The sequence below is a fragment of the Patiria miniata genome, unplaced genomic scaffold (assembly GCF_015706575.1).
Source record: "Patiria miniata isolate m_02_andy unplaced genomic scaffold, ASM1570657v1 HiC_scaffold_20, whole genome shotgun sequence".
Classification (NCBI taxonomy): domain Eukaryota; kingdom Metazoa; phylum Echinodermata; class Asteroidea; order Valvatida; family Asterinidae; genus Patiria; species Patiria miniata.
Window position 1 is genome coordinate 6,667,433 of NW_024037059.1, and position 20,991 is coordinate 6,688,423.

A 20,991-nucleotide genomic window follows, 5' to 3' on the forward strand; every position below is an offset into this window, starting at 1 on the left:
AGAGCGCCCTCCATAGTTAGGAATCGAAGAGGGCGTTACGAAACGTGCATATGTTTACACGGGGTTTACACAATGGTTTACACAATTAATGCGCTGCACTCGCTTCCTCTTCCAGCGGGATTACCTGGATGGAAAGGTCTGCTCTTTTTCCAACATTGGTGATTATTTTTGTTTTTAGGACAATATTCAGTGTTGATCTTCAATTAGATGTGTAGGCAGATAGATGGGAGGGAGATACGACATCTCTTGTGGACTAAAATTTAACAAGTTAACAACTACTAAACTAGTTAACAAGTTCGCGCCTGCTGCATGCTGTATTTAAATTGTCATGAGACATGTGAAACGTTAGCCCGACTGCGTCTGGCCGTACTATCCCAAGCTCTGCGTACTACAGAGCTTGCGATAGTACTGTACGGCCAGACGCAGTCGGGCTAGTGAAACGTGAGAACTCGTCTCACTCAGTATTGAGAGTCCTAGCCCCATAAATGTGGCCAATTTACTGGACTACCTCCGTATATAAAGGCCACACTTGAATCATGTACCCGAAAATGTAGAACTTTGTTAGTCCGAGTAACTTGGACCCAACTTATTTTTTAACATTCGGACATGGTCTGGCGATACTCGGGGTCCAAGCTAATCCGTATATGCCGAGCAACACAATTCTGTCATTGACCCAAAAACCCAACATTGCCCCCCCCCAAAAAAAAAAACCCATCAGATTTCACCCTCAAAATAGCCTCCATACACCACCTGAGGTACAAGTAGACATCTGAAGTTTACTTACAATCCGGATGAACAGTGAAATTTCCCGTTCAATTCCGAGAGCTCCCCTCACGATCGTGAACACGCATCATTGGAAATTTCCATGAGTAGTTCGTTTCTGTTAGTAGTTCGTTTTTAATTTGCGAAGTGCGTGCGGTTGCAATAATGTGTAGCTGCAAATGGCTCAGTGAAAACGTGTCTCGGACGCTGAATTCAGGCCCAATTTAAAACATGACTCAGCAACTTTTGATTGAAAATGAAGTCCTAGAATATTGTTCTCTCATCATATAAAGCATTCACCGAATTAAAACTTCTTCGGGTTAATTGTTAAGCACCCTTTAGATTTTCAGCACTTTTTGTTGCTTCAAAGGAACATAATGCACAAATTACAAATGATGTAATGTACCAGTAAAGACCCCCCACCCAAAATATATAACCAAAACATCCTATCTGTTATTCAGTGTACTGACACAAATTGTGTAACAGGTGAAGACACCTTATAAAACAGGTTCAAAGAACTGTTCAGGTTGCCATGGTGATATGCATTTCATAATACCTCCAAAACGTACTACGCATGCGAAAGCCGGATGAATTAAATTAAAAAGAAAAGCAGAACATTAAAAATTCCTTATGCAATGGATTATTCCCTGCAGTATAAATACCATGCAGTGTTCACTTACCAAGTTCAATTCTGCCTGCAGTTTGCTTGGAGCACATCAATCCTGTGATCACGGATGCAGCAGACCCTCATTGATGTGAGCATGGAGAAGATTCAAGCAGACATCAGTGACTGCATCCAGGCAGCTACTGTCAAGAGAATTCGGCAGTATGAACAACTTAGAGGTATGGCAATGTTATTTCTGTCTTTATTTTTTTTATTATGAAGTGTGCATCTGCAGATATTAACATTCTGAAATTTTATAAGTCTATCATTTCTGCAGATGTCAGGGAACACATTTTATAATCAATCACGTTTTTTTTCTTTGCCTTCGTCTCTACCCTTTTTTTCTCTCTTTTTTTTTTAAATAAAATTGTTTTTCATGCTTGAATCCTTTCAATATCAAATCACATTTGTGTGAAGTATGGATACTAATTTGTTTTTAGGCAGTGTGTCCATGCTTTGCTGAAAAAGAAAAATTAAATAATAAACAAATCATTTATCATAAACACAAAAAGATACAATTTTGCCATAATGGTATTGCTGTATACAATATACTTTTTTTTTGCACTGTAATGTATGTTTTAGGCCTTCTGTTTTTGCATGCGTGCAATCTAGTATCTACCTTTTTTGTAAAAAAATCTTCCCAAGTCTGCTTTGAAAAGTGTAAAGTTCTGAATTTAAATGAATTGTGTAAAATCTTGGCTATGAATAGATGGTCTTGAAAACAGTTTGAAAGAGGCAGTTCACGTACATTATGCAACAACTGCCTATGTTGCCGTGGTGATATGCATCTGTGATAGGACCATTGCAACGCAGTGATTTATACAATAACTACCATGTTTAACATAAATTTAATTGAGCATGTACATGTATCATCTAGTATCGCAGGACTGTATTGTTGTTGTGGAGGTTTAAAGGTTGTAACCCTGTTGCAATCAATTTCTTAGATCAACTTCCTATTGCTTAAAGGCGAACCTAGAGAATTTCTTCTTCATGTTTGATGATGATATGAAACTACATTCTCTTTGGTTAATCTTAAGTTCCATTTCCCTGGTTTGCAGCGTTTCTGAAGTTGTTAGACTCATGACTAATTAACTTGTTATCCTTGGCCACCTACATGTATAGATGAGTGGGTTCTGAATGATGCATGAACAGATTTAATGGGGAGACTGACAACATTGTTCTGGATAGCTTAGTTGGTGTAACATTGATATAGTGTTACACACCGAGGTTTCAATCCTGCTCGTCAATTTTACTACAACATTATTTTTGATACAAGTCATATTAAACATATTACTGTGTGTATTAAGCTACTTTCGTTTTATCTTTTCTTTTTATTTATTTATTTTTTTTTATTTTTTTTCTTCTTCAATTGGGCGATTGCCAACACTGGTCCGGATAGCTTTGTTGGTTGAGCATTGATGCAGTGTTATATGTTCACAGACCTTAATGGTAAGACAAATTCTAAATTCATCGCCTTCTGTGTAAATCTACTGTCAAGTAATCAGTTTTTTGTGTGTGTCTGTGTGATATAATTTTAAAGGCAAGAAGGTTGGTGAGTTTCCATTCTGGGACATTGTGGTGATTGGTGCCATGGATAACAGCCAGAAGATGGCCTATGAGATGCAGCTGGAGGAGAAACTGGTCCAGGAGCAACTGCCGCTGGGTGTGGACTATTGTGTGGTTGCTGACCCGGGCACGGAGAGGATAGGTAAGGGTGTAGTATTTACATGGGAACACAAATGTCATTATCAATTTAAACAAAATAGACATTTGCAAAAACAAAGACAATGTCTTCTTAATCTACTGGGGTGCTACTCATATTGTTGTGTTTTATGTATATAAACAGAACACAACTTTTGTGAGTAAATGAACCAGTTAAGCATTCAATTGACCTATCGCGGTAGAATCGCAGTAGAATCGCATCAACGCAGCTTGTGAAATATTGTCCAATTACACGATATAGAAATGGACGCGGAACGCGCAAAATCTGAGACAAACAAAACTTCGCGTACAAAAATTCCATAGGGTTGTCTAAGGAACGTGGCCAACTCGCAAACGGCGATAGGTCAATTCATGTTTCCTCCTTATTTTAGCTCATACTGTGAATAATTTTTCATGGGTTGTATTTACCAACTACAGTGTAGTTACAAAAATAGGAGCCATTATATGAACAAACTGTTGTTGAGTTGCTAAAAGCCGTTGAATGCTATATTTTAACAATATTACAATCCTTTTTTAATCATAAAATAAACAACAATTGAAAACTGACGAGGTTTGAAAAAAAATTTAAAACAGGTGAACCCAGTCACTTTAAATGTGCTCTATTTGATGATTTTTTCCTTTACGTTTGTGACCGCTTTTGAGAGCTTCTCATTGCTTATGATTGGTTTGCTTATGTGTGGTGCAATTAGTACACGTAAGTGATTTTATTCTAAATGGGCACACATTTTATTTTCGTGAAATTCCCACCTCTCTCTCTCTTTGTAACTATTGAGGGACTACTTGTACACAAAGTCTATAGGGATGGGATTGTTCAAGATCATGCTCCAATCAACTGCTGTATTCAATCTAATATTTAGTGTTTTTGCTCTACGCTCCCCAGGTGGTGGTGGATCCATGATGGCCATTCTTGCATGTCTTAAACAGACCTATCAGGAGGAGCTGAAGACAAAGAAAGTCTTGATCATACCAGCTGGAGGGTACAGCCAGCGCCTGCCACATGCCAGTGTCCTGGGCAAGATGTTCCTCAGCATGCCCATTGGTGACCCCCTCTACCAGATGTTTGACCTCAAACTAGCGCTCTCCATTGACTTCCCGGCAAAGATGTCAGCGGGGATATTCCTGGCAGCATCTGACTGCTTTGAGCTGTACGCTGATGAAGATTCTCCTAGCTGGTCCTTCAATGTGCAAGGAGTGACAGCTCTTGGGCATCCGTCACCTGTCAGTGTTGGCACTGGGCATGGGGTATTTGCAGTCCAGTCAGGGCAAACTGGTAGTACGTTGGTGGAAGTTGTGGCCGCAGAGGAGTTCCTGCACAAGCCAACTGTGGAAGCCATGGGCAAGAAGAAGGCCATCTTGGACAAAGGTTTCTGCTCCAGCATCGGTGAAGAGGGAGAGATGGTCCTGACCGACAGTAGCTACTACATGGACTTCCCCACAGCCTTGAAACTGCTTGAGTTGTACAATGACGAGTCACCACTACGCTGTGAGATCGACTGCCATGGGGATTTCATGCAGCCCCTTGGTCCTCGCGCCACTTCCGAATACATAAACAACATCTCCAATATCAGCAGAGTTACTCCAAGCCTGCTGAGTATGCGGCAGAAGATCTTTGAGGTTCTCAAGGGGACCCCTCTCAATGTTGCCGTCATGAAACACTCTCGTTTCTACCACATGGGCACCATCAATGAATACCTTGACCACATATGCAACATGACGCCTCTAGCGAAGGAACTGGGTCTGAAGATGTACAAGGCGGACGACTCAGATGACAACACTGCAGACGCATCATCCAAGCAGGGTTCAAGAAAACGGCCAGCGTCAGCCTGTGTCATGAATTCCATCTGCCCAAAGAAGTTCAAAGTTGATGAAAGGAGCTTGGTAGAGCACTGCGACTTCCAAACGCCAGTGAGGGTTCACAGCGACAGTATCGTCAGCTGTTGCCGTGTAGGAACCCTGCCTGATGGGAAATCAGTCACCATCTCACAGGGTACCTTCCTGCACACTGCTTGTATATCTGATGGCAAATGCAAGAGGCAGTATGTCACAGTCGCCTTTGGCACCCAGGATGACTTAAAGAAAGTGTGCAATATTGAAGAGCTGTCCATATTTGGTAAATCCCTAAAGGATCTCTGCGGGACTGCTCTGGACATTGCAGAGAGGCTTCTCTTCCAGATGGATCCACTCAGAGCTTGTGGTATGCCAAGCTGTTCCAGCCGGCTGACAAGATGGAGGAAGCCTTCCACTGTACCATGAGTCTGATGGAGACGCTACTGGGTGAGGCTCCATGGCAACCATCTCCATCTGAATGGAAGGGTCGATTGTCAATGGCTGACCTCATCCAGTCAAAGGACATCTTGAGTATGCTTGAATTCAGGCGCACATTGGCAGAAAAATGAAGGACAGTTCTGACCATTGAAATAAAATTGGCTTGGCATGATGTACATGAATATAATTTATATGTATGCTTAACCCTTAAATTAAGTATATGAAATAAGACTACAGTAACTGCTTGCAGCAAAATGCTTCCAATTCTATATTCTTAGCCAATCCTTGATTCGCTCAGAAACAAAGACCGGATACAGTGCTATATAAAAAAAATTGCCTCTGAAGAAGTCTTTGCTAAAGACGAAATATATCAGGCCTCTCTAACTTTTTGATTTGTACAGTGTACATAGATATTTCAGGTCAATCCAGACAATGAGCAGTTTGCAGCAGCTTAATTATTTTTCATTTTATTAAATAATAAACAGTGTATATTTTATTTATTTATAAGGAAGAAAACTTCGTCACAACACGGCTGAAATCCAAATATTTATTTGAAAGGAAAAACTGTCATTGATTGGAGCAGTTTTAATTCTTGTGTGTTGTATTTCTTATGTTGTTAAAGTGATGAATGTCCTCTCTCTACTGTTTCAACATCAGCTTCATTTGATCCGGGTTGTAGTGCAAACACCCACTTTCTGCACCGATGATGAATGAGGGTAGATTTTTGCTGTGGCAATTGTTACTCCTGCAGTAGTAAAATTTGTTGAAGCAAACATGTGGCCAAGCTTATTATATATTGGTTAAATGTGAAGTAAACACTGACCTTTTCATAGCTTATTGTTGTGTAATAAAGAAAACTCAAGTTGGCACTGGGTAGTAGTGTGATCAGCCCAAAACACATCACTTATTTTTCTGTGCATGCCTAACCTTGTATTATAATAATGATTATTGAGGAAAGCAGGCAGGGGTGAAAACTCCCATTGACTATCATGATGTTGCACAAAATGTCTATATTCATTGCAAAAAGCAAAGTCTACACCTAGTGACTTAAAATACACCAAGTATGTTTAAATGTTGAAGGATGAAGAAATGATTCAATCCAGTTAAAATCTGTGTCTTTAACTTTATTTAATTCAGAAACTGATAAGCTTCCTTTCTAATAAGGAGGAAGTGAATAACAATTGGTAAAGATTAACATAAAAGAATAGGAGCTTGCAGTTCTGTGTAATTTTGAAGTAATTTGGACCCTAAAAGCGCTCTATTTTGCAATGGAGTGTAGGCATCGTTTTTCAAAATGGCGATGGGCTTCAGGACTATTTTCAGGGGTGATCATCTTCAGATGGAAATTTCTCCTAAAAGTCATCAGTTGACCCCCCGAAAATTGAAAAGAAAATGAAAGATGATGAAATAAGCTTTAATTTGATGTGCGTCTCGAACACCTTGGAGAGTTTTGAGTATTTTTCCCGAATTTTTGAAGTGGGAGCATTTACCATTGGGGTCTATGGAAGTTTATTTACTGGTCTGCTACCTATAGTTTCAAAATGGCGCCTTCCATCGTTTGTTGACAAATGTTTGCGGAGTGTTTTTTTTTCAGGGGGGCGGAACCTGGGGGGGGGGGGGAAGCGTTTCAAAAGGGGTCATCAATGGCGGTTCCGCAAAAAATGCGCCCCAAATCTGAATAGGGCCGATGGACCGTCATCCGATCACAGCAATTTCGAGCGAACAAGGGGGGGGGGGGGGGGGGAATTTGGGGTCGGAAGGAGCAAAAACTCAATTAACGCCCGTTGGGGGCGCCCTACAGTAAGGTAGCCGCAAACAGAGGGCTTGTTTTCAGGCCAGAAATCGCATTCAGAGATTTTTTTTCTAGCAATTTTTTGATGAAATATGAGTCATCCATCCTTCCTCGTGCCGTACAAGTGGTTTGGGGAAATTTTTCAGAACCTCGCTTCTCTATAGTTTCAAAATGGCGCCTTCCATCGTTTGTTGACAAATGTTTGCGGAGTGTTTTTTTTCAGGGGGGCGGAACCTGGGGGGGGGGGGAAGCGTTTCAAAAGGGGTCATCAATGGCGGTTCCGCAAAAAATGCGCCCCAAATCTGAATATGGCCGATGGACCGTCGTCCGATCACAGCAATTTCGAGCGAACAGGGGGGGGGGGGGGGGGGGGGGGGATTTGGGGTCGGAAGGAGCAAAAACTCAATTAACGCCCGTTGGGGGCGCCCTACAGTAAGGTAGCCGCAAACAGAGGGCTTGTTTTCAGGCCAGAAATCGCATTCAGAGATTTTTTTTCTAGCAATTTTTTGATGAAATATGAGTCATCCATCCTTCCTCGTGCCGTACAAGTGGTTTGGGGAAATTTTTCAGAACCTCGCTTCTCTATAGGGTGCAGACCAGTAAATCGGTCCGAAATTGCCTGTGCCGGCCAAATCACGATTTGCATGCCCTCAAAATCTTCGGTATTTGGGCATGCTGTGGGCCATGAACTTGAGGGTTTGTAAAAAATATGGGTGGAAGCCGTGCACAGGACTAGGAGCTTGCAGTTCTGTGTAATTTTGAAGTAATTTGGACCCTAAAAGCGCTCTATTTTGCAATGGAGTGTAGGCATCGTTTTTCAAAATGGCGATGGGCTTCAGGACTATTTTCAGGGGTGATCATCTTCAGATGGAAATTTCTCCTAAAAGTCATCAGTTGACCCCCCGAAAATTGAAAAGAAAATGAAAGATGATGAAATAAGCTTTAATTTGATGTGCGTCTCGAACACCTTGGAGAGTTGTGAGTATTTTCCCGAATTTTTGAAGTGGGAGCATTTACCATTGGGGTCTATGGAAGTTTATTTACTGGTCTGCTACCACAAACGTTCCTTTAGTTTATACAGGGCGCCCTCTACTGTCTACATGTACTCGCATTATTTTATTCCTAGCCTAACGGCGCAAAATAAGTCAAACTATACAGAACATTGATTTTCATCGGTAACTTTTAAAGACCGAGACCCACTCTCTCCTCCAACTAATATCCTAAGTTTTCTGTGGATCAGAGGCTGGAAAATGTAGACCTCCGTCCTAAAGTTCAGATCTTTTTGCAAGAGTATTTTTTTTTTTTCACGGGAAAACTAATGATGTCGCTCACGGGTTAGGCTGCTAGAGAGAATAGGCAGTTCACATCACAGCTCAGTACCAAGGCCAAACAAAAAAAAAGGCTCCGGTTTCTGGTATGCGCGCGCGTCGTCGTAGCCATGCGCGTCGGCAAAATGAATTTTTTTTCGATGAAAGATGATGTCTGAAAACCGCCAAACTCACTTGTCTGACTGGAATCCTGCTGCTGCACAATTTTAACGTGTTTTTAGATTGGGTTATGGTCGAGAATAAGCTTTATGTGGCCTCTCTGGACTCCCATATTATTTGCACTAAGTTTAGTCGGGCACCATTAGCAGTCATCAGCCGACATTTGAAGCAAAAAAATCAGGTAAAAAAAAAAAAAAAGCCGCGTCGCCGCACCTGACTTTTTGGGCAAGCTCCATACCAGAAACCGGAGCCTTTTTTTTTGGCCTAAAACTGGTGAAGTCAAGATACCAAACTATTATTCAATACAAATTTGATTCTTTTGTTTTCTAAGTGAAAGATGTGCGCACACCCCTGCGCCGGTTCCAGGAAATTCAAGATCAAGGGGCGGCCGCTATTGTTCAAGAAACTAATCTTTGCACATGGGCGATCGTGCAAGAAGGGGTCAAAAGTGCACGGGAGCTACATGCTACACTGCAGGCATATACTATTGTACATGGGAAAGCACGAGTAAAGGCAATTCTTACCGCCTCCAAAGCCAAAGATCCTGCTTTATTCAGGCTCAACAGGTTATTTATATTCATCCACAACCTATATACATGTAGTAACAAATTTCGCTATCATATTTAAAAAATGCTTTCCATGTAACAAAGACATCGCGAAGCGCTGTACAATAATTATCCGTATATGCACAATGTACAAGCCCCTCAATAGCCAGTAAATAAATCATGAAATCAAGAAAAACCTCTCGAATAATAATGTAATTAAATCACGATTATGATTAGGATATGTGTAAAAAATGTTCAAAATACTTCGCTCATTGATTCATCTGAGCTGGACGAATAATATCAGTAACACTTAGTAACACAATCTTAATTGTTTAATGCTTAGTAATATTATTACTATCATTTCTGTAATCATTCGTACTTTAAGTCCTATACTAAGTAATGTTTAAGTTAAGTAATTTTTCTCTGTGTTAAATTTAAATTTAATTGTTTACTAACGGGGGGTTGGCAAAACAGGCCTCGGCTCTCTGCCATCCTCCACCGCCAAGATTGTTGCATAATCCATTAATTTCAACTGCTCATTATTATAATTATGATGTATGGAAATAAATCCAATCAAAATCACATTATCCAAAGAAAATGATTGAGTTATGAGGAACGCATTTGGGCATTGGATGAGTTACACGATACGGTATAATGTACTGGCGGTTGAAACAATAGCTTACTTTTACATATTATAAGCTATAGACTTGCGTTTGGCGCAGTGTTGAGCGTGAAACTAGTTCAGTTGTACTATTTCTCGAAATATTCACGGCTGCATTCTACGCCGCTTTGTGGCAGTTTCCTCTTTTTTTTCTCTGGCAGTTTCTATACTTTTCCAACAGTGGCTGAGCCACTGCGTAAATTTACCCATCCACTTCGAACTTTCCATCTAAACACTTCTATGCATTTTCAAAAAAAGTAGTTTCTTCAAAACGCTAGGTGAAGTCTGCAGTTTTAAGTCTTGAAAGTTACTAAAATGACATTGGTTCTTGTCAATCGCCAGGGTTATATTGGAGATTTTAACGACTTAACACACTGTCAAAAGTGAACCAGCCAATCTTGAGCAAGTTCAACATTTCATTTTTTAGAATCATATTTTTGTTATAATTTAGATTAGTTCCTATATAAATGTCAAGACGTGTAGGGGCCTAGACCCAAACCGCCAAGGCCATCGAGGATAAAAGCGAACAATTCACTCAAATACGTAAAATAGGAAAGTGCGGGGATGGATGGTAGGGGTTACCACAATCGAATGCCAACTGAGAATATGAAAAAAAATCAGTCAATGCAAAAAGGTCTGCGACTCTCACATTTCGGCGAAACGGTCCTTAGAATTTATTCAGCAATTCTTTTGTCTCATTGTATTAAAGATATGCACACGATACGCCAGAAATGCATGGTTATTTTTTAATATTCCCGGTCCATTATTCGTTGGCGGCAACAGTCTCAAATTATGATACTACTAAATAGTAGGTTATTATGCAAAATGAAAAAAGTCAAGGTTAAGTGACGGTAGATTAATGAAAATCGATCTTTTATTGGTGAAACGTTGACTTCCCGGAAGAAGACAACAGAGCGTGGGCGGGTTGGGCGGCTGCAAAATAATACGGAAAGTAACACCCGGGGGGGGGGGGGTACTGTTCATGCAGCCTAAACTTTCAAAATATTTGGCAAGATTTCATTCGACGGGATACGTGTATAAATGAACCTTTACTTTTCTTCTCAAATGTCGATAATAATCTGAAAACAAGTTCAAAATTCGAGTCAGTATTGAAAAAGGAACAAGTGACCGCGAATACTGGGTCGCAAGAATAAAAACTATAGCATTTACTTTAACCACAAGTTTTCAAGCATTTTACTCGCATCCGTATGAATAAAAATGAAGCAAACGCTTTTACTGGAAAGCATTTGCTGAAAACTGAAAGTTTTTACTTTTTTTAGCGTTTGCTCGGACTATATAGGCCTAAGTTTTTACTTTATTTCGCAAGAATAAAAAGAAGTAAATGCTTCAGATTTCAAATATTTACAGGTCATCCTTTTTAAAGGCTGGGTAGGGGGCTACCTTTAAAAGATAAAGCAAAAAATGCTGAATTTATGAAATGTTAATTGCGTAAATTAAAAAAATATCGTAAACTACAAATACAATAGACTTTATTTCCAATCACAGTTATGCCATATTTATAGACTATCCTTATTTTTAAATTCATCACTGTAAGAAACTATAATTTCGCGTTTTATTAAAGATCTGGGAAGTGTTATTGTGTAATTACGATGCAGTGCAGAAGGATTAAAAAGAAATGTTATCCAACTGCAATCAGGGGAATGAACGAAATGAAATTTCTGCATTTTGCAACTGGCCAACAAATTCTTCATCATTTGAGCTAGATGATGATGAAAATACTGTACTGTATGTATCACCTTGATGATACTCTGTTATTCATACGGTTTCAAGCATTTGTATTTCGTAAATGATTTTACTCAAAAGTTAATGCTTTTGCTAATTGCTTATTCATAGCATTTACTATAGTTTTTATTCACGACCCATTTGTTCTTAAAGGGAAAATACAACATTTGCAAACATCAAAAAATAAAACTACCAAATCATTTTGAAATACCTTGCTGGACTGTTAGTGAATGACAGTGTAAAGCATCCTGTAAAATCATGGCACCTAGTATACTGTCATTTTCAAGAAAAGTGGTATTTTTGTATCAATTTCCAACGCTGATCGGCCGATCAGCGTTGGAAAAAACTGGCTTTTTTTCCAAATACTGGCCCCAATTGACCATCGCACTTGTTTGCAATCGATTACACACCTATGAACGGGTACAAGCCAGCTAGATTGGTTCCCTGACTTTACAATTCCCCAATGTATGTAAACTGCTCTGTTTCTTCTTAAATGGAGTCAGGGAACCAGACTACAGGAAAATGATTGTTTTTCTTGGTTTTTATAGCATTTTTGAACCCACAACCTCAAAAAAGTCAGTGTAACTATATTTGCTATATATTTCCAACCCCCCAATTCCATCCATTTCTGAAAATTACAGCAAAAGCAAATGATGTATATTCCCTTTAAGCCCTTACCCGCTTACCCGCAAGGGCGGATCCGGGGGGGGGGGCAAAGGGGGCCATGGCCCCCCCCCCAAAACGAAACCAATTTTTTTTTTTTTTATGTGACATCGCAATAAAGGCAGGCAATGAGTACACCACCATCTTTTCCTCAAAAAAACATTGGTTAAAGTGGTCAGAAATTGCCTCAGATCGCACCACAGAGCATCTAGAATCCAAAAAATTTTCGGGGCCCTTCGGGCCCCGAACCCCACGCCGTAATTTTTTTGACCCACTTTTTGGGGCACCCTGAAATTTTTTTTGGGCCCCCCTAAAATTGTGTTCTGGATCCGCCCTTGCTTACCCGCCGACCCGTATCCTTGATTTTCTCCCTTTTGTCATATTGTTCAATTCCAAATCGGCAGGTTTCTGAAACTTGTTTGTTACTTTCTGTATAGCGGGGGTTCCAAACATTGGGAAGGGTGTCATGATTTTAAACCAAAAAAAAGCGAGGCGGAGGGGGGGGGGGGGCACATATGCCCTTAAACCGTCCATCGCATATAAAAATGGATTGCATGAAAATGATTTTGATGCATGTACGAGTAACACGGTGCTGCTGACTTTAAAATGCCTTTGCTCCTGCACCAAGAATGGGAGGATCGGTGTCATGAATGGGGGGCCGGGGGGAGGAGACACCGTGATTCCCTTTTAGGTCCCACCTTGCACCGCATGCATGCATATATGAACACAGGTATACATTATTTTCCCCAATGTAAGATGATCTTGATATACCAGCAACATCACGGTGACGTTGACTAAACTCCCTATTATGCTTCTGTCCCACCCGCCTCACCCAGCCACCCGCCCCGAGACTTTCAAATCCAAGATGATGCAGCAGTCTAAGGGGCGCAAGAATATCTTGTGCATGTTCGGAGCTAGGGACTTTCCCTGACGGTTGCACGGGGAGACCATAGACGTCACAGCACCGAGCAATACCCAGCACTTCCAGGGGAACTAGTCATGTGTTGACTGTGCCATAAATGGCAATCCAAAACGGGAAGCTGAAGTTCGTGTTCCGTCCGACGACTGTTCATTTCCAAACAGCCGTCGAAATATATTTCCCATAGCGAGGCCGCGCGCGAAATATTAAGATAATTCGAAGTCCCTTATACCTCTTCTATAAATCCCCGCCATAATCAACTCGCAAAACAGATGTCACTTTTTGAAGGCGCCTAATTACCATTGGCGTTCAACGCAATACCATTTGCGTGTACACTATTTGCGTTACACCATTTTGCGTAAACCACTTGCTCTATAGTCATGTAAATGATTGGTTACTGTGCACGCACAGGTCAACTCTGAGCAGCCTTCCCAACTTAAAAACAAACCAATTGTGTCTTTGCTTATGCATCATTCTTCAAAGACCCCAAATTGTCTGACCAAATTGTCTTGGGACTAGCGTTATGTCTTGTTTTGCAATTTAGTGACTACTTTATGAGCTCCTCGAAGTTGACATGCATGCGAAATTGGAATCTTCCGCCCATCCCCCCCTCCAAAAAAAACAACCACCAATTTTTAAAGAAATATTAGTCAATGACAATTTACCACTATGCGACTTACTTGATCCTAAGAGCTAATTAATCATTTCGTATCCACTGACCCGAAGCTACTTTATACAATGACAATATACCTCTGTTGATCATGACAAAGCCACCACTGCCAGGATGAACTCAGTTATATTTGTAGACAAAAAAAACAAACTATTGATTATTTCATTTTGTGGCTTTATCTTTTCTTCTTCCCAAACATATATTTTTTGACTATGATCTTTGTTGTTGTTGCGTCGCGTGATGCTGCTCCTCTGCCATACAGCACGCGATAACTATCGCGTGATTGCTCAAGCATTTTGGGCCAGGGTGAAAAAGTTCGCCCAACCATTGTTGCGGAGTAAGCCTTCATGCAAGGCAATCTCGTCTGGTGTTTGCGCATTTTTTGCGTGGATAAAAAGAGCAGTAAAATAAAGAAATTTCGAAAATAAAATCAACAGACTTTGAAGTGTGCATGATGGGACCTTTAACCATGCGACAAAGAGCGTCTTTAGTGTAGGCGTAGGGATAAAAAGAACACTGTATTCGGCATTATCTTTGAAAGTATAATTCTTGGAAAAGAAGGCAACAATAATTATTATTCCATTTTGGTACAAAAATAGCTTTGGTTTATGATCGATTTGGTATTGCAGAACAAGTCCATGTCAAAAGCAATAGAAAGGGATTGGAATTCTTCCAACAAACATCATTTTAGTCTCATAGGACCAAGCAACATGTAACAATATTTCACAGGCAACTGGGAGGAAAATATGCATAATTCTCCTTTTTTCCGGAATTCCTCAGAATGTGAAGACAATTGAATTGTTTGCTTTCTCCCTGGAGTCTCCATGGAACCATGCAGTTGTTGGTACATTTCCTCCTTTAATATCAGCAACCAAATTTTGCAGACATTCATACAAAATATTTATTGACAAAAAAATAATTATCAAAAGATGAACTGCAATGGTTTTAAACTGTGGTGGATGGTGAGACCAGTGGTTTACATGTAATAATCTCAGCTGCACCTGCAGCAATTTGCGTGTCACGAATTCGAAATCAGACAGTGTATAATTAATTAATTACATGGGGAATAGTTCATCATATTAATCATTATAATAATCATTATAATCGTAATATCCAAAAGGTAACTTTTGTTTCACAACATCACCGACAACACTGAAAACAAGCTTCAAAATTTCAATTGTGACATGAAAACCAAATCTATAGCAGAGATTTCTCAAGCTGTTTGTATCTATACACCATACGCCTTGTGATGCATTTTGAAATGGGTCACCACACTTTTAGAGATGAAGTCCACAAGGCCATTTCAGGCACAATGGAAGGGGTCAGCCACTATTATAATACCCACGCTATCCAGATTTCGCAACTTTATTATTGTCCCCTTAAATATCTACTTTCAATATAAAATGATTTCGTTTAAAATAAAGCAGACGCATCATTCACGTGTTCCATGTTATCGACTGGTGTGGTGAATCACCAGTAACTATAGGCTGTTGTGCGGAATTTGATAAAAACAAACCAATACCGGCCTAAATATAGGCCGAGCCATAACAACTTTCACTAATGATCTCATTTTTATGAATGACGCTTCCGGCATATTGCGCAGAGTCACTCTAAAGTGCAACGGACTTGAATACAGCACACACTATAATGCACGTGGTTCAAATCCAGGGGTGCGCTTGTGAAGTGTACGCGTACAAAGGCACGACTACGGGAAATGACATCAGATTCCGGTATATGCACTAATCAGGTAACAACAAAAAAATCAACATCAGATCACTTCCACCTGAGACTGTAATGTTATTTCCGCATGCGGCTGTATTACACTTGACTTTTTCTCTCTCTCCCTCAGTCAGAAAAGTTCGCACCAGGGACCCATGCTTGTGGTTTGTATGCCGTCATGTTCCACCTACGCTTGTCTCGGTCGTGTTCCTGCTTCGCGCCTTTCTCTTCTACGGTTTATCTTATGACAATACAAAAGTATTAGAATTTATGAACTGGGGTGGTGAATAATCAACTTTTGTTTAAAAAGCTATACAAAAAAAGTCATTTAACACCAATTACTGATTGCTTCGATCATCCCAAGGTGTCGGTGTACTTTTCTCAGCCACGTCATCAACATTACTGTTCTGTATCATATCGATACAAAGTTCAGTAAGCTGAAAGCTTACAATGAAGAAACAAAAACCTTGAATCCGCCATCACTAATAACTTGAGCAACATTGCTGATGAGCGAAAAATAAGAGTATATAGCAAACAGAACTCAACTACGGAAAACAGTGACTTCAATGTCGGGACGTCAGAGTTTCAGAGTTCTGATTGGCATAAAGTTTGCCACGTGACCTTGAAACAGCCGCGTGAATGGGTATAATCACGGACCATAATGGTGCGACCTTTAGTCTTCCCATGCATCTTCCCAAATCGGATTTACAGCGTGCACTTTGACATGTTATCTTATCATTCCTAAAGTTTCTACGGCAATTGTTATATTGGAAGGGGACACAATTTGAAGGTACGATATTACGTAGTACAGGGCATCAGTGACGTCAACATTAAAGATCCGAATTCCAGAACTAGCTGGCTGCGCGGCAACGGCTTTGCTGGTTTCTAACGAACGAGTGGCGAGTAAATACGAGGGACCCGGCTTATCTGTCAAGACAAACTCCTCCAATTGCCACCGACTGCTGACCTTTTCGGTTCTATCGACAAAAGAATGTTATTATTTGGCAATCAGACTCGGCAAATAGACTGAGACTGCTCTTTATGGTAGATCCGTGTAGATTACGGAACTCTATCACGCTCTTTCTGGGGTCGAAGGTTCATTACATACCCTTACCAATGAGTTTGAAGTCACTGTATTTTTTGCTGGGGTAAAGTGGAAGAAGTAAGTTATATTATATAAGCATTTGACTGCAAGATGACCAAAGAAGAACCCCGAAGGAAGTCATATAAATCAACTTTCGCAAATTAGTTGCACAACTTGATGACTTGCAAACCAATTTGATCCCCCAACAAAGACCTTGGCGCTGCAACAACATGCTTTGTTATTGTTAATCACAAAGTTTTTGTCTGACCTGGAAAACTTTGCCGAAAGACCTTTGCTGAATTTAGTTGCCAGGATCTTGGTCATATGAGTTTTAAGTGTTACACCCCCCCCCCCCAAAAAAGGACACCATGTTGTTGTTTACCACGTCAATGTTTACGTATTGCCAGCCTAATAAGGTGCAGTTAAAGCTCAACCGAGTGAGGATTCATTATGCAGTCCCTACCCTGGAAAGGACGCAACTTCCCAATTTCCTCCATGCCCAAACCCAAACATTATACCCACCACGAACCCAAACATGCTGGGGGCTAGGCGTGTTGAAGAATTTTCGGCTATGACTAAAATCACATGCTGAAATGACTTGGCACATATATAGTAAAATATCGATTTTGGTTGCACGCTTTCAGACATGTACTTTTGGCACTTTCCGTATTATTCAAACGAAGGAAGATGCTAGTTGCTTATGCTTAAATTGAACATTATGTAACTGCTGAACCATCTAGATTTGGGTATTATAAATGAGGACCCAAATGGGCTGTTTGGTTTTAGATCAGCCTTACCGATTCAATGAGTAAACTATCTTCTTTCTTACCTTTCTTCCCTTTATTACCTGACTCAAACAAAAGTCTTTTATGATGATGAAAAGGAATGCATTTCCTTGTTTCTTTTGAACTCAGTGGTTGCACCGCGTGTGACTTCATTTTTAATTAATGATACTTAAGACGTACTCCCTATTTTCATATCACTGACTAAAAGAGAATGGGGAAAGTTTCTTTGTCAATGATAAAAAAAGGTTTATTTCAAATGATATGAAGGTATTTGAAAGAATGATGCTCTCAGAGTATCAAGGCTTCAAGAAATCAAGACCGAAATTCACCATAACATGCCATGAATGTAACGTGGTTCCAGTCCACTCAACGCAGGGAGGTTGTTCTGTCTGGATGATGTCTCACCTAGTATTACCTTTCAAAATCTCCACCCACGCTCAAACCACTTTTTTTCCCTATCCCTAGATCTCATCTGTTTGTTTCCTGCATGAACGATCGAACAAATAGGAGCGAGGATGTGCACCTGCGAAATCCAAGAATTCGGATCACAATGTTTGTACAACTTGGGAAGTTTGCTCCAGTTTTGCTTGCTCGACACTAGCACGAGCCGTCATGGTGAAAAGCTCCAAGTTACCGCCTACGCTAGAATCGTGTGTAGCCATTTTGAACATTTGAACTTCCGAAGAAAAAAGCATGCAAATTGCAACATGACTATTTGAAATTATGGGGAAAATACTTTCAGGCTCGGAAGGATTCTTTTCTAATCTAAACTTCGTTAACCAGACGAAAATGTGTGTGGCATTAAACTGGCTGCGGTGGGTGTCACTCTCAAACAAAATGTTCGAAGTTAGTTGAAATTTTGCCCCATCTAAAAATCTGGATCGCCACATCATTATAATAATAGTGTTTAAGAACGAGTACCCTATATTGAAGTGGAAGAAGCGGTTAGAAATCTCACAATGCAAAAACTATTAAAGCAAAACTATTAAAACAAAAGATCAGAAGAAATGTTCAACACACAAGTGGATGGAACTTGAACTTCCATCCGGTGGCGCGCATGAGGTCATAGTCTTCCTTCCGACTATCATTGGATGAATGAAAGTTACCTGTCGTTCCATCGCATTAGACAATAACTCTTCCTTTTGAGTTGTGTACGATATAATACCAACAGTTTGTGCATTTAATGTTTGGACACCCATAGTACTCGTTTAGGTAATTGCTTTGTCACGTTTTACCGTTCTGCACCATAACTTTCGGTGTTTATAAAATGATGTCTTATCCGTTGTGATCACGCTGGGTGGTGGTTGTGCCTCTTCTTGTTTTGATATGAGGAGGGTAATGTTAACTGAATCCAAGTGACGTGTATCCCAGAAGGCAAGGCGTGAATCACTAGGTGCAGGATTAGGGAGGAGACAGGGACGGGCATGGGAACGTTACCTCTGCTCCGAACATTCTGTACTTATTTTTCCAAGACCATGGGATATTCTTTTATTCAAACTAAGTAATCTAAGATAATGCGATGGATTAATATGCGACAATCCAACAAACAAGACAAAACAAACAAAAACATGCATATTTGGAGAAGTGAGACCACAACACAATTAAGCGATACACTGTACTGGGAGATAAACGTAACTATAATGAAGGCTTCTTGCAAATTTGATATTCTAATGTGCTGAACTAGGCCTATTGCTTTTCAAAAACATTTGCTTAGTCTGTGACATCGGCTGCTTCTGTTGCTATAGAACTATCTATAAGTCTTTATAAATCAATTCAATATATCAACATAATCCAAACTTTGGACTCCAATGATAAGATTTCATGTGCCTAATTCAGTTTGAAATGGTTAATCAGAACATGAACCCATACTGAGCCGGAGTTCATCAAGTCAGGTGCCTTAAATCTCCTCTAGCCGAAGCCGGTGAGGAAGCAATGAGGTTTCAAAAACTCCGTTATAAGCTGCTATACACAATTGTTAACAAAAGCCGATATTTCTTTCTGGCAATTATTACTGCCGTAAGTCTTCTTAAATCCTTTTTTTTTGGAAACTGTTCACCACTCAAAGCCTACATTTTACGGATCTTAGTTCTTCTTTGACTTCTAGGCTGAATAAGAAGAGTCATATTAGATTGATTTTTCGTACATAAAGTTTTTTTCCGCCAATACCTAATACGTGCTTTTCTGCTCACCTCCTTCATAACTATGCCAAGCTACATATTTTTCCATAAACGGTGACGCGTTTAAGTTGAAAGTCCTCAAGTTCTGCAATCACGAAATGGTCCATTCCGACATTAGAATAACACTGCAAGTTCAACGTAAAACCGCAACAGCCTGAGGACTGTATAACTTAGTGTAACAACAGTAGTCCATTTTTTTCGCAATACAAGGTCGAAAACAAAAGGGTACAACCTCCACTCGACAATTGTATATTTGTACCCTGTTGAAAAGTCGGAATTACTCTCTGAACCTGAATTTTAAGAAAACCCCGAACAATTTGTTATACGGAGCCTTTTGAGAGCGTGAAATATACACCACATCCTTGAGCACACAAAGGCACACAATAAATTGCAACATGAAACAGGGATTCAATTTTATGGCCACATATCCGGCGACATTTAAATCCAACACTGGAATCAAAAGCAAATTCTCACGAATTTTGAACAAATAGGCCTAAATGATTTTTTTTCTTCGATTGTACGGACCACAATGGTGAAATTTATTTCAATGGCTAATGGCCTATACGTGCGGGCATTTCCGGTTTCAGGAGCCACGCATAGTAACAGATCATAGGAGAAGTATATCAATCTCTTTTCTATTATGAGTACAGTGTTATTCATATATCCCTACGGATACCAAGGAGGACTGCTTTACATCCATCCAACAAACTTTTTGCTACATAAAATCATGAAACCATTATACTCCCACCAGCACTCGGTGTGACGATTCCTAGTATGTTTTCGCCGGAAAAAAAACGGGGGGGGGGGGGGGAGACATTAGTCCATTTCCGAGAGGGGGAAGGGGTGTTGGGAGGGCCAAATGTTATGATAGGTGTCTCGCCGAGGGAGAGGGAAAGTTACTGATGCAACGCATCAGTCCAAGAGGACCAGCCTAGTGTCCTCTTGCTTGATATCTATATCTCACTGACTGACTCATTAACTCCCCGAGTCACCTTTATAGTCTCGCCTAGTTGCCTTGTCTTGTTAATATAAAAGAAAAGACGGTCTTTTGGATTTGATTGCGTCCTTATCGAGTCATCTTACACTGCACCTTGGAAGGGACATGAGGAAAATCTACACATCGAGTGAGTGTATCTGAAGTGGGCTTACAATTTCAATGTCAACACCGATATTTTGGTCTTCCGGTGACAGTCGAACAATAGTCAATACATCACCTCAAAGCCTGATGTTTAATAACACTAATTGTGGAAGTAAGGTATGATAAAACCGCCAGGGTGATGATGCACGCGAGCGATACACTATTAATAGTTCCGAATGATACAATTTTAAAAAG

At 40.2% G+C, this 20,991-nt stretch overlaps 1 protein-coding gene and 1 long non-coding RNA gene across 2 annotated transcripts in view; one reads left to right on the top strand and one right to left on the bottom strand.

Moving 5' to 3' along the window:
* Positions 1-20,991, bottom strand: part of LOC119728659 — a 45,987-nt gene that overhangs the window by 19,706 nt on the left and 5,290 nt on the right. Inside the window, exon 2 of the long non-coding RNA XR_005271111.1 lies at positions 1,443-1,569. This is a non-coding gene — a long non-coding RNA (uncharacterized LOC119728659). The remainder of the gene's footprint in view (positions 1-1,442; positions 1,570-20,991) is intronic.
* LOC119728657 (fucose-1-phosphate guanylyltransferase-like) lies at positions 32-6,482 on the top strand. The gene is given in 5 exon segments (XM_038200965.1): positions 32-158; positions 1,464-1,605; positions 2,967-3,134; positions 4,029-5,312; positions 5,315-6,482. Coding segments are annotated over 4 exon segments (1,791 nt in total). The 5' UTR covers positions 32-158; positions 1,464-1,496; the 3' UTR covers positions 5,545-6,482.